Genomic DNA, 12,955 nt, shown 5'->3' with positions numbered 1-12,955 from the left:
CTTTCCTTGTGAACACTGTTTATACCTTAATAGCGTAAGTCCACATGAGCTCGGATTTCCATTCATCTGGGTGACAACCTAAACTTCTCAATAAGGCCACCATGAGTAATTGGCTTAATGTTTCCCCTTTTAACAAGCATGGGACACGCCATGATCCAATGCAAACACACTCCGGCTTCTTAATTTCTCTGTGCATCATTGTATTTTAGGACGTTTCCCTAAGCAGTGAAGCACACTGAGTCTCTCTGTGCTGTAGCTTTGGAAATGCAATAGTTACAGAGGTCCCTTAACTGCCTGCCTCGTACAGAAAGAAAGTACTATTTGGATTACTTGTGTAGAGAGCAAAGAACAGGAGTAGGACCTCTGCCATCACAGTAGTCCTTCTTCCCAGGGAGAGACCAAAGGAAGCTGGAACAGTTAATGAACATGAAACATGTAGAAAAAAGACCTGTCCTCTCCTAACCGGAGACATGAAGACAATATTACTAATCCCAGGAGCAGCAGGGTACAGGGAGCCTTAATTCATTTACACAATCAGAATGAGCACATGCAAATGGATTCAATTTCCCTTCTACAATTGTTTCAATTTTATAACACATTGCTAGAAATTCTTCTTGGCAAAAAGATGCAAAAGCAACGAAGACAAACATGAGCCAAAGTACAACAATCCAACTGATCCTTTTGTAACTAACCAAACATAAACAAGGATTAAACATAGCTAACTTCTGTTTACTATTCCAATGACAAAAATCACTTTCAGAAGAGTGTTTACAAAAAGGGCATATTGTTTCAGGCCTTCTGAGATCTAGCTCTCCATAGAAATCATTTGTAACAGTCAAATGTTTATCATTTACAGCATTTCAAACAGGGTAACCCCAGGAACTGGAATGCAGCTGGCAGATGGTGAAAGAATTAAGCTCATGACATGGTTCAGTAAACAGCAAATTACAATAAGGTGGAGGTGCTTCCCACCCTGGGACAACTACGTAACTCGGGAACTTTCTAGAGTTCCACTAAACACACTAAAACTTCCCCAACTTCTGTCAGCACAAAGCCAGCCAGTAAAACCTGACGCGACAGGTTACCTTGAGACGGAAACCTAGTGTGCAAGCTACCTTTCCCTGGCTCTTCCGTCTGTCCTTTTTACCAGGAGCTGCTCTCCTGTAGAGCCTGGCAGCACTCTCCAGGCAGATAACTATGTGCCACATGATTAGGAGTCTGGAGTAGGGGATTTGCATAGATCTGTGCTGGAAATGGAAATTGGAGATAGTATTTTCATTTAACCTACTTAAAAACAAAGGGAAATGAAACTCTGAATATATCCTGTGTCACTTGGATATGACTGTATGCTCTAGCTCAGAGGGGAGTGAAAAAAGACTGCTTGCACAGCATTAAAGGACCAGTTACAATTAAATAGTTTCCCATTTCTGGAAATCAAAACCTGTAACTGAATGTCCAAGTTGGAAAGTCCTGGGAGAAGGGACTGATAATATTTGAGCTGCTTTCCTTTCCCAAAGAATTGATATACTCCTCCCTGCCCCTAAAGACTTTTTTTTTGCACTGCTTTTCCCTATTTTCCTGTTGGGTGGAGTCTGCTGGAAACCACAGACTGAAGGTATACCTTGGTGTACAGGCACTAGAGACAAACACTGTTATCATCACCTTTCCTAATACAGCTGCAATGCTGAACATACAGGGAGTCCTGTGGAAGAACACTGTGTAGACACTCCTGCAACCAGTCTGCTGCCATGTTCTTCCACGCTGGCATCCTTCCTACTCACATTTCATATAATCTCCCTATTTAAAAAACTGTGTAATTCTCAACATTACCACTGAATAATATATTTATTAATTTGTTAGTGCCCGTAACTGTCCCCAAGGCTTTTCTTGGGAATACGTGTCAGCTTATTGATTCTAGCCTTCCCCTCCCTGCACTGCTCTCCTCCTCTGCCAGGCAGGCAGGAACACACTTCTGTGCTGCTTCAGGTCATAATTGGAAAAAAGATAGAAATGTTCAATATGACTCATACATAATTCAACTTATCAGCTACCCAGGAGAAATGAGAAGAGAAGGTATACGCACGTCTGTTTCTCCTACTATCAACAGGAGAAATAAATTTCAGTTACACTAAGTATACGTAGTTTGGTCACAACAGGATTTGCAGTTAGAAGGGAAAAATAAGAGACATGGGAGCAGAGAATGAAAGGGTAGTAGGGAACCGAACTGTTAAAAGAGATTCACTTCTGTGAGAATTCCCAATTCCTCCAGGAGACTGAACTCATGCCTCTCTCTCAATATGCAGAATGGAATAAGTTGGCAATTAGAAAGGATTATCTCCCTCTGATCTGTAAAACATCGCAGAAATCTAAATAAAATAAAGCTCCAGATTAGTTAGCTACAAAGACATCTAATAACAGCCTCCTAAACCCTGACTGTGAATTCTGGATTAATGTTAAGGGCTATGTTCTAAAGAGCAAATTGTGAAGAAGTATTAAAACTTATTGTTATAAAGGATTTTTAATGTAAAAATCAATACGTGCTGTGTATTTAGCAGCATGTAACCATGAGGACATCTATGATAGAGCTTTGTCATGCACCAGGGACCACTGCATTAGTCAAATTCTCGAAAGGAAGTGCAGAATGACTGCATCAGTCAAACTGCCACCTGAGAGCAATTACAGAAATTATCTTAACCCCAGCAGCAGACTGAAAATCCAATCCTAGTTGACAGTCTTGAGGGTATCAAGGGTTCCATGTGAAATGTGCCATTTGCAAATACCTCTACAAAATCCACATTAGGAAAATGATGGTATAACAGAGAGGGGAGGTACTTACCACTATTTTTTGGAGGTCATTGAGACTAAACACAACCACAACCAGGGCACCGAGTTGCAATATCCACTTTGCCAACACATAAGCAAACAAAGGAATACTACTAATAAAAAATTTTCACACTTCCAAAACGCAGAAACAGTATAATCTAAGGCAGATAACACAGAACAATAGGATAGCATGTCTGAAAAAATTACAGACTTGTCCACAGAAAGTCTCAGAAAAGAGAAATATAAAACATTGTTTCCTAAATACAGATACATCATAACGGAACTCATCTTCTCCATCAGTTAAGTTAATGTAAGAGGCACTTGCGGCTCTTCATTCTCTGTAATCAAGCGCACAACTCTATATGCATGGGCACATACAAACTGTTAGACAGCAAATGTTTCTTAATTTTGTCCATTACAAGAGTGCCCAGCAAGGGGCCGATACTCTTCAGTTACAGAGGAAAACACAGCCCCCCAGCCTGCAGACCTTATGGGATCATGTTAAACTAGCATTACTCCCAATTAAAGGAAGTTTCCAAACAGAAAAGCAGGCTCTGTGTCTGACTGGTAGAGACTTTTACTTCTGTGGCTCTTAAATTGTGTGCACACATGTCTTTTCCTCTCTCTGGTGTTTCCTAACATTCCCTATTTATGTGGTTGTCTGTAAGTTTTACCTCATCAGGAAATCAGTGGAAGCACCACAGAGCTAAGAAATACTGCTGTGCTCCTTTATGCAATGCATGTCTCTGTGGGTCTTTGAACATTTAACACAGAGCAAATAAATTATCAGCGTGCGTGTGCATGTGCATACATATCTGAGATACATAAAGGCAACTGCAACCAAAGGAAAGAGGAATGTGCTTGAACAGTTGAATGTGCTGGAACAGTCGAGTATTCAGGTATCTAGTATCACAAAAATTCAGTTGCAAGAAGCATTTAAATGCACATCTGCATGTAAGCTGCTGAAAGAGCTCCGCTGAGCTTTATGCACTCACATACATGGCTGCAGAGGCAAGAAGTAACAAAAAGGATCTGATTTTTCCCCCCCCAATAATTTTCAAGTCTATAGTACCTGTTATCTTGTTCTTAATAATATTACTACTGAAGAGCAAGCTGATCCTTTAAGACGTCCCAGCTCCAGAAACAAGATACACAATCACATCAAGTATTGAATGATTTCTACGAATCCCACCACCACAGTGTCTGAGCACATTACAGTTGTTTAATGTATTCTTTGTCACAGAGCAAAGAGGAAAATATGATTACCTCTATGCTACAAATGGGGATGGGAGAACAAGGGACAATAGGTAACTTGTCATGTGTGGCTGGCACACTCACCACTGGGATAACCAGTCTCCTCTGGTTCAAAGTCATACAACAATAAATGCTTTCCAGTCTAGTTTTTTCATTACTCAGAAGCTTCTACATCAATCCATATACAAGAAGAAATTTGCCTAAGCCTTTTCCTGCTTGTCTTGGTAAATGCAAGTAAAAAAAAAAAAAAATCCATTTAGTCAAATGCCCTGGATTTGTAACACCTCAATCATATATATAAACAAATAATACAACATATTGACATGCTGACAAAAAATATTTCTTTAAATGCAGAAAATAATTCTGACAATCTAATATAAAAAAATCATCAACCGATCAGAAGCCTTTTTATCTAATATACTGTTCGTCCCCAAAACATTCCATTTAGAAGAAACAACATAGGAAGCAAAACAAAACATGCTCATACAGCAGACAAAGATCAATTCTTAACAGTAGAAGCAGAAAAACAAGTTATGACTACAGTGAAAAGTAAACCCAGCTAAATTCCACATCAAACTCAAAATCTGAAGAGTAGCCTGAAAATCTATTCAAGAACTGTGCCAATATAATCCAGAAGGTCCAGCAACATACATTCAGTTTCTGACTGCCAGATATAATCCTCAGATATCCCGAGGATGGGTACTATATCAAAGCAAACAGATGAGAAAAGTATACAAATGTCTCTATAGCTAGCCTTCCAAGTTAGAAATTACACACCTCAATCACACAATACAACTAAAATGCTTTAAAGAAAGTTCAGAATCTGCAATCCTTTCATGATTGTCTCAAAAATATTAGGTTCTATCACTAGGAGAAACTATAGCAAACAATACAGGAAGAACACAGCTTTTCCAAACCAAGCTAGAATATCACCATGTCATTTAAAAGCACCACACCAATATGAAGCTACCAAAGCCAAAGTCATGTCTCCTGCCACCTAAGTCGTGAAAAAACTTTCCGCTTACCTTCTAACACCGTTAATTTGGCACTCGTGTTTATCTCCCCAACGCTATTGGTTGCTGTGCACTCATAGATAGCTTCATCTCGATGAACACGCAGGGGCTGTATCCGCAGAACTGATCCTGATCCATCATCAAACTCAATAACCTTTAACAACGAAAAGAAAGCACTTCTTTACTGGTACCTTCTGTAATAAAAATTGAAAGTCAAAACAATCCAGGGGATAAAAAAAAAAACCAAACCCAAATCAAAACAAGTCTTGTAAGCTATAAAATACCATGCAACTAATCAAGTGTTCCAAGACCAGAAATGCAAAAATTTCAGAGTCAAGAAGATATTTGTCCTCTGAGGAGGCCAGAATAAATGAAGATCCAATGAGGTTCTTTATGAATCAATTAAAGTTGACAAATTATCATCCTGGTAATAAAGATGTGGATGTGATGATTTAAAACATCTGAACCATATTTGCATTAATGGTTTTACTAATCACACCGATAGCAATTTAGTGCAAACTTTCACCTTGATGGAAGAGCAGAATGATATACTCCTGAGGGATTACCAGAAAAACAGTAACAAAACTAGAATAAAACCTTGAGCACCTACATCGCATGCTAACTCCAGCAGAAAGTGAGGGTTTTTAATGTCCTTCAGCATACAGGTACTTTGCAACTCTGGCAAAATCATCAATGATGTAATTACGATTCCTTCCCCAGCATAATAAATTAAGCCTTTCCATCCATCCTGCTAAGCTGTAACATGCATTACTCTAACTTCTACAAGGAAAAAAAGAGGCAATTGTTAGTTTGCAGCTGGGTCACTATACGCTATTCCTTAATGGTAAGGCTACGAAGGCACAGCCTCAGGCCGCTGTTAATGCCAAACTCATCCTTCTCCTATTACTGAGCACAGTAAAGTTGGAAATATTAACTGAACTGCAGATGGTGACAGCATGAGGGAAAGGCACAAGCCTCCCTCCTGTCATTTGGGAACTGCAGGGGGAGATGAAGAGACTAAGCTCTACTTCCGATCCTGACACATGTGCGTCAGCCTAGGATCTGCATTACCCCCATGCAAAACTTTTACCCTATTTTCGAGAGCCCTGTTTAGGAGTGCTTCTCACAGCGAAAAGACAAAATGAGTGAAAACAGGAAGGAAAAAACCAATGTGCGCCACAAGACTCTGCAGTGACAGGAGAAATAGGAAGAAATCAAAAGGTAACCAAGACCACCAAAAGTCTGTTATTCCTCACTTGGGAAGGAATAGCCCTTCTGTTCTAAGAGAAACCGCTTGCAAAACCCCTTCATTTGGGGTCAAGTAGCAGCAGACAGGACAGAGAGATATGAACATCACCACAGTACATTTTAAGGAACTGATTTTTTTTTAAAATACTCAATTTTAAATTAAGTATGAAACTGTGACAAAATGCTAAACTTTCTGTAACCTTTACACAGGGTAGGGCTACTGCCAAATTTGAAAAAACACAAAGTCAGATCACTTCAGTGGTTCGGACTAAAAAAATCTAAGAGATGAAACAGCAGAAGAGCTCTTTTGCCGTTACTATCCTTTGAACAAGCATTCTGTGTGAGAGGAAGGGAGCAACAACGACTAAGGACCTGACAGTCACCAAGACCAGAAATGTTGTTCATTTGCTAACATGGGACACCTCTTTTGTGTAATAACTCAGCGTGTGTACATCAGATTTCTTCATTTTTTCATTTAAATTGAATTCTAATTTTCCTCCAATTAAAGACTAGCTTAGTAATGAGGTAAAATTAATAGTTATCTAGCAAAAAAAGAAACGTATTATTCACCATCTCTTAACACAATAAAAGTGCCTCAATTATGTATAAAAACTGATGCAAATAAAGGTATGAAATTGCTCGTATAAATGCAGATAATATGGCACAGCCCTCTAGTCAGCCACAATAAGTACCAAATTCACTATAAAGGTTGTATCTACTTACAAATTAGAATGTTTAAATGGTTACTATACAACAAAACTTAACCTTTATTAGGGAAAAATAACAATGTAAAACAAGATTAAAATTGATTACTTTAATCAAGGTTTTCTGCTCACATACAAAATCATGATTAACATTGGTGACTTGAATCAATCCATTCTGGGCAGCAAAGACATCCTGTGCTTCAGTCAGAAAAGCAGAAACATCAAAGACAGCATATTAGTGGAAAGGCAGTAGAATGGTAGAAGGGTCACATTTCCAAGGGCAGTTTTAGAGAAAAGAGCCCAACTCCAAAAAAAGGAAAGTGGAGAAAAAGGTGGAGAAAGTCAGTGAAAATGTATTTACTATTTAAAATATGAACCAAATTGGACCCTTTTCGAAAAGCATTTCTGATACCTGTTCTTCCCTCTTCCTTTCTCTCAGAGTCTAGCTCACAGGGAAGTCAATTTACCCTGCAGAATTGTTCCCCTTCCAAGCGCATCTGTGAGAGGGATGGCAGTAGCCATCACTTAGAAAGCCTTCCAATAGCGTTTTGGCATCCCACTTTTGAATTCCACCGGGGATAGCAGGCCAAGGAGGTGACTTATCAATTTTCACAATGAAAACAGAAAAGTACTGTTAGATCCAACTCTTATCTGCCATCCAATTCGCTGTAAGCCCCAGTATACCATCCAAAGAAGGACGTCCTGTGTGTGTGCTTCCAGCGTCAGGCTTGAAGGACAATGCCTGCTCTACAGATTGCATTGCTGCAGGGAAGGAAACTTACTTTACTCTAAAGCTCTAGACTCTGTATCGTAGTGATGCAGAGATACCCGGGTTGCAATGATGATCATTGTGTCATTAAGATCTGCAAGCATTAGATTGATTACTGAACTTTTATTTTTGTGGTTTTTTTTTTTTTTTTTTTTTTGTAATTACCTCAAACCGCTGAGAACTGACTTTCTTTCCCTTCTTCATCCATGTGATACGAGGTTTGGGCTCTCCTGTTGCCTGACACACAAAAGAGGCCACTCCTCCAGAAATCCCAATCTGATCTTCAGGAGCTTTCATAAATGTTGGTTTGCCTGGAAAAATAACCAAATCACCCCAATGAGGACACATCATCAGATAAGCAAGGAATGTGTCATGTTAATCTAAATTATAAGATAATTGGTGCTCCTAACACAAATCCAGGTTGAATGGCCTCAGCCACACCAATTCAGCGCAGATTGCAACATGACAAGCACAGTTTCTGCTTGAGTACCTTTTTTTCCTGAAATGAATAAAGTCCATCTGGCTTGCCTGTAAATGAGGGCAATAGAGGGCTCCCCCCAGCCCCCTGGGCATTCATTCAGGTATATGACAATTTGGAACCATTTTTACGGTTTATTTTCTTAATAAATGGATTTTTGCAGGTTGATAACATGGTCATAGCACTGGAAATTACAGAACAGCTGACACACCAAACCTACAAAATGCACCATACGTTGACATTGGTTTTCCTGAAAGCTGTTAAGACATTCATAAAAATTAACAGATATAGTTTATACAAATAATAACATTTAATTTCATTTTAGATATGGATTGACATAAAAATCCTACAGTCTGTAAGTATCTGGAAACCTGCACAGGCTGGCCTGTGCTTGGTAAGAAACTGATCACTAAAAGTGAAAGTCAGCAAAGAAACCAAAGTGACATTCAGGCCTGAAAGACTCAGCAAAAATGGAAAAAAAATAAATCATGTAACATTTTAATAATCAATAAAAGAAGTTTCATGAAAATACAGTTGCATCTTCTGGATTTACATAACAGACTTGGATGGATAAAACTAGGGATTCAGGTTGAACTTTTGTATTTTTCTTCTGCACTCACTGTACAAGAAAATTTTGCAGTATGTGATCCGACAATCATTTTGAAACACTGCTTTGTCCAAGTGAGCAGTGTTGATCATCTCAGATCTCTATAAAGCACTAAAACATTTAATTCCAGAGGGAGTTAACAGACTTCACCCATGATGTCATTCAGTGCACCGACCACATTAAGGTCACGTTTCAAATACAATTCTAATCAACCACCTCAAAGATGAACCTGATGTATAAATGGGGCAGAGACAGCTGCTGGAATGCAGAAAGGAGTAAGAGTGAAAGCAGAAACCTTTTCAACCCCGACACCAAACCAACATCCCCAGCAGAGCTGGCAGTGGTTCTGCACCTTCACGTTCTGGGTATGTTCACAGGTATATCCTTGAGGGAGAGGGGGATGACATTTGTAAGCCCAGGTGCTTTAAACCCTAAGCTTTTGATGAACTGAGGGCTGAATTTCCCTGATCTAGGAGGGATACAGATTCAGTAGCCCCAAAAGAAGACAATCTTTAAATGCATTTTCCTAATGTATAAGAGATTAAAATGCAGTTGCAAGTTACAGCTGAGCAAGTCCGGCAGCTTGCAGCTACTGAAGAGGGCAGGAGGCCTTGCTCTGCTCCTCGCTCCCTTCGCCTCCCTTCCCTGCCTCCAGACACTGGCACCCAAACCCCTACAAGCAGCTCCAGGGTCACCAGAGCCTCTGTGGAGCAGACTCAGGCCCCTAACCTGGCAGAAAGCTGCTTTTTTCTTCATTTCAAAGCAGGGTAGGGAGCACAGCGGCTCAGGGCAGGATCAGACAGAGCCGGGGGGGTCACTGGAAGATGGCGCCTCTCCCTCAGCAGCTGCAAGCTGGCCCCTGCCACCCGAAGCTGCAGAGCGCAGCTTTGCCCTTAAACAGCAATCTCCGAAGACTTCGCTAAAACTGCGGTACCTCCTTAATCCCAGTTTTGCCTTCTGTTTCAGCCCACAATAACTGCTTATGCAGACCCCTACAGTCCCTACAGCATGGCACAGCATGACTCAACACACAAGGCAGTTCAACCAAGTGACATACTCCAATTGCCGCTTTGGATAAAGCCCAGAGGCCAGGCTCTGCCCTACCCCAACGTGTGTGGACCAGACCAGGTCCTGCTGAGGGCTGAGGATGCTTCCCGCTTCGCACACACACCTTCGCTGTGTGTATGGGGGGTGTCGGAGTGACTGCAGGGGGGTCTCTGTGAGGAGAGGTCAGGGCTGCCCTGTCCTGGCCACAGCCAGCTCCACAACAGCCCCACAGCGGGTACAGCAAAGCTCGTGCCTCTGTGGTAACAGGTTTAAGAAGGGGCAAAATGCCTCACAGCCGCAAGGAGTGAGGTAAAAAGTGTTAGAAACAGCCCTGTGAGCACTCAGGTCAGAGGGAGACAAGGAGCTCCAGGTGCCCGAGCACAGACTCCCCTGCAGCCCGTGGAGACACTACAGCGGAGCAGTTATTTCCCTGCAGCTGGGTGGGCATCTGGCAGCTGGCCAAGGTCAACCCAACACAGCTTCAGCGCGAAGGACAAGGTCAGACCAGTTCGCACCACATGGAGAAGCAACCACCAGGTGAGGACACACTTAGCAGAGAGGGGCTGGTGGCATGCCACTCCTGAGGCAGCAGGACAGCAGACCCCTTCAAAACTTGCAACATCAGATGCTCAATGCAGACTGTGGTTGTATGCTAGGCAGCCCACCAACTGCCCACATGGATCACAGGCACCAGGGGACACATCAGCACCAAACCCAGGTGATCTGGAGGCCACAGCTGAGACACTAAGCTGCAGGCCTGGACCTCTACACTACTGCTGCTTGCCCAGCTTTATTTCCAAGAGGCCTTTGCAGACAGTGGATCCACCAAGGCCAGCACTGTCCACGCAGAAGTGGACACACAAGCTCTGTCCTCAGCAAGCTTCTGTGAAGGAATATCACGGACTTGACCTGACCACAGAAATTCACCACACACAGGTGTACTGAATTTTGCCATCTTGGATGAAGGGAGACCCAGGACCGTGCGAAGGAAACAGCTAAAAACCCAGAAAATGCCTTTTAAGACATGATGGCTGCTGTCTGCAGTCTTTGGCACATTGTCCTGACATCAACAGCAAGCAATTATTAAGTGTGCTTGCGTAACTGATGCTGATTTCACATATTTACTCATCTATAATCATGTCTATTTCTACTTAGTTTATATTTACATATATCTGTGTTTATTCACCTCATCTATTCCAGTGAAATGTTAATTTACTGTTCAGGCTGCTAGTGATTGCAGTGTGATTGACTGTTTTGCTACGCAATGTACTGAGCTGATATCTTGTATTGCATTTCGGCAGTTGATTTGGTTTTTTGGTTCTCTGTTATTTACTCTATGATCTTAGTAAAATAGTGTAAATTTTTCAAATGACAAATACAGCAGAATTGAAAAACTTCTGTCCTTGAAGAACACAATGCAATTATACATCTCACTGTACACCTACTCTCCCCAGCTCATACACTGAGGACTTACTTTACTTTTGTACATTTTAAAAAAATCAATACTATTAAAAACCAGAACAAAGGGAAACTGAATGTTCACCTGCAGTAAAACCTAAAAAATCTGCTGCCTTGTTCAGCTTGAATTTACGTTGTCGTAATGAATCTTTTTCCCCTGCACATTTAATTGAGCAACACTGAATTCTGGAAACCATCTAAATCCACCGAGACTGGTTACAAAGGTATACTGTGTATAAACCAAATTCTCACACAGTCTAGGAATGGGTATTTCTACAAAGCCATTTTAAACATTTTTATGCCTTAAAGTTTTGAAATGGAAGGAAAGTACTAATTAAGCAAACCTAAAATCTGGAGTCCTGGCCTCAGGACAATGGAGTCAGGCATGGGTATACATATTTTTTATACTGACTGGTAACTGTTACAGCAAATCCCAAAACTCATCTCAGTGAGAGCTAACAGAAGTGTGACAGATCATTCATGAAAATTTTGGTGTCTGTGGAAAATGCATGTTAAGTGGACTAGACTACCTCCACACCTCCCCTCCAACCAATGTCTCTGTAACTCTGCTGCCTGGAGGAAGCTGCTGCAGAACACATCACTAGTTACCTCCAAAGGGCAGTCAGCAGTAACTACCAGGGCCAGGGCCAGGTAACGGTATAAGCAGACTTTTTTACCCTGTTTTGAGTGTCTGCACTCTTAGGGTAGCCCTAGAAACACAACCAGAAAAAATAAGGATGTACTGAAAATACAGTATTTAATCAGCAACTTAGCGGTTGTCTTTCCTGTCTTCTTAAATTCAAAATGACTAGAGACTCCACAGAAAATTATGGCCATGCCAAGTTTTAACTGTTTGTTGTTCAAATAAGCTACAAATAAATACAAGGAACCAAAACGACTTTCGCAGTGAAATCCTGTCTTTTCCCTGATGACCTAAGGACCACGTAAAGCTGAAGATTTATTATTGAAAGTTTAAAAGAGAAAAAAAGAGAGATATTCCAAAGACAAATCTGAAATACCAGCTTGAGAGAACCTCCTGAGCAAATCTTGGGTGACAGCAGGGAGAGGTGCTGGATGGCTGCGTGCCCATCACACCCACTTTTGCTTACTCCACCGCGCGGAGTAACAACTCCAGACCGGTGTATTTGTCATGTGGTAACTCCAAGTCCAAACAACTCCAGCCTCTCTGCTCACTATCAGATCCCTGGAGCACATTTAGTCCTCACCCTCTAAACTGATTCTTGCTCCACACTTCATAAGCAAGTTACCACTACACCAGGAGTGGAACTTACTGCTATCATCATTTCTATTCACTCATAAGCCTCAGCAGGAGAATGGGAAAACTTTCACCTTCTTGGCTGACATTTTCCCTGTTTGGTCTTTGCTCAAGACTAAATTATTCTAGAGAACTTATGGGAACAACATAGTTCTGAGGAGGAAGATTGTGAAAAATAGAGTATTTTCTTACAACAGAAAGAAACAGGCTTCATCTTATTTGGCTGGGGGCTGAAAAATAACAACTTGCTCATACATGCTCTCCATTAAGAATATATT

At 41.2% G+C, this 12,955-nt stretch overlaps 1 protein-coding gene across 1 annotated transcript in view; it reads right to left on the bottom strand.

Annotated features, from left to right (window-relative positions):
• PTPRF (protein tyrosine phosphatase, receptor type, F) overlaps window positions 1-12,955 on the bottom strand; it is a 296,503-nt gene that overhangs the window by 192,329 nt on the left and 91,219 nt on the right. Inside the window, exons 3-4 of the mRNA XM_009700288.1 lie at window positions 7,977-8,122; window positions 5,103-5,244 (exon numbers count right to left, since the gene is read on the bottom strand). Of these exons, the coding sequence (XP_009698590.1) occupies window positions 5,103-5,244; window positions 7,977-8,122 (288 nt within the window). The remainder of the gene's footprint in view (window positions 1-5,102; window positions 5,245-7,976; window positions 8,123-12,955) is intronic.

This window comes from Cariama cristata, unplaced genomic scaffold (genome assembly GCF_000690535.1).
Source record: "Cariama cristata isolate BGI_N322 unplaced genomic scaffold, ASM69053v1 scaffold1975, whole genome shotgun sequence".
NCBI lineage: Eukaryota > Metazoa > Chordata > Aves > Cariamiformes > Cariamidae > Cariama > Cariama cristata.
This window is presented reverse-complemented; position numbering and strand designations above follow the sequence as displayed.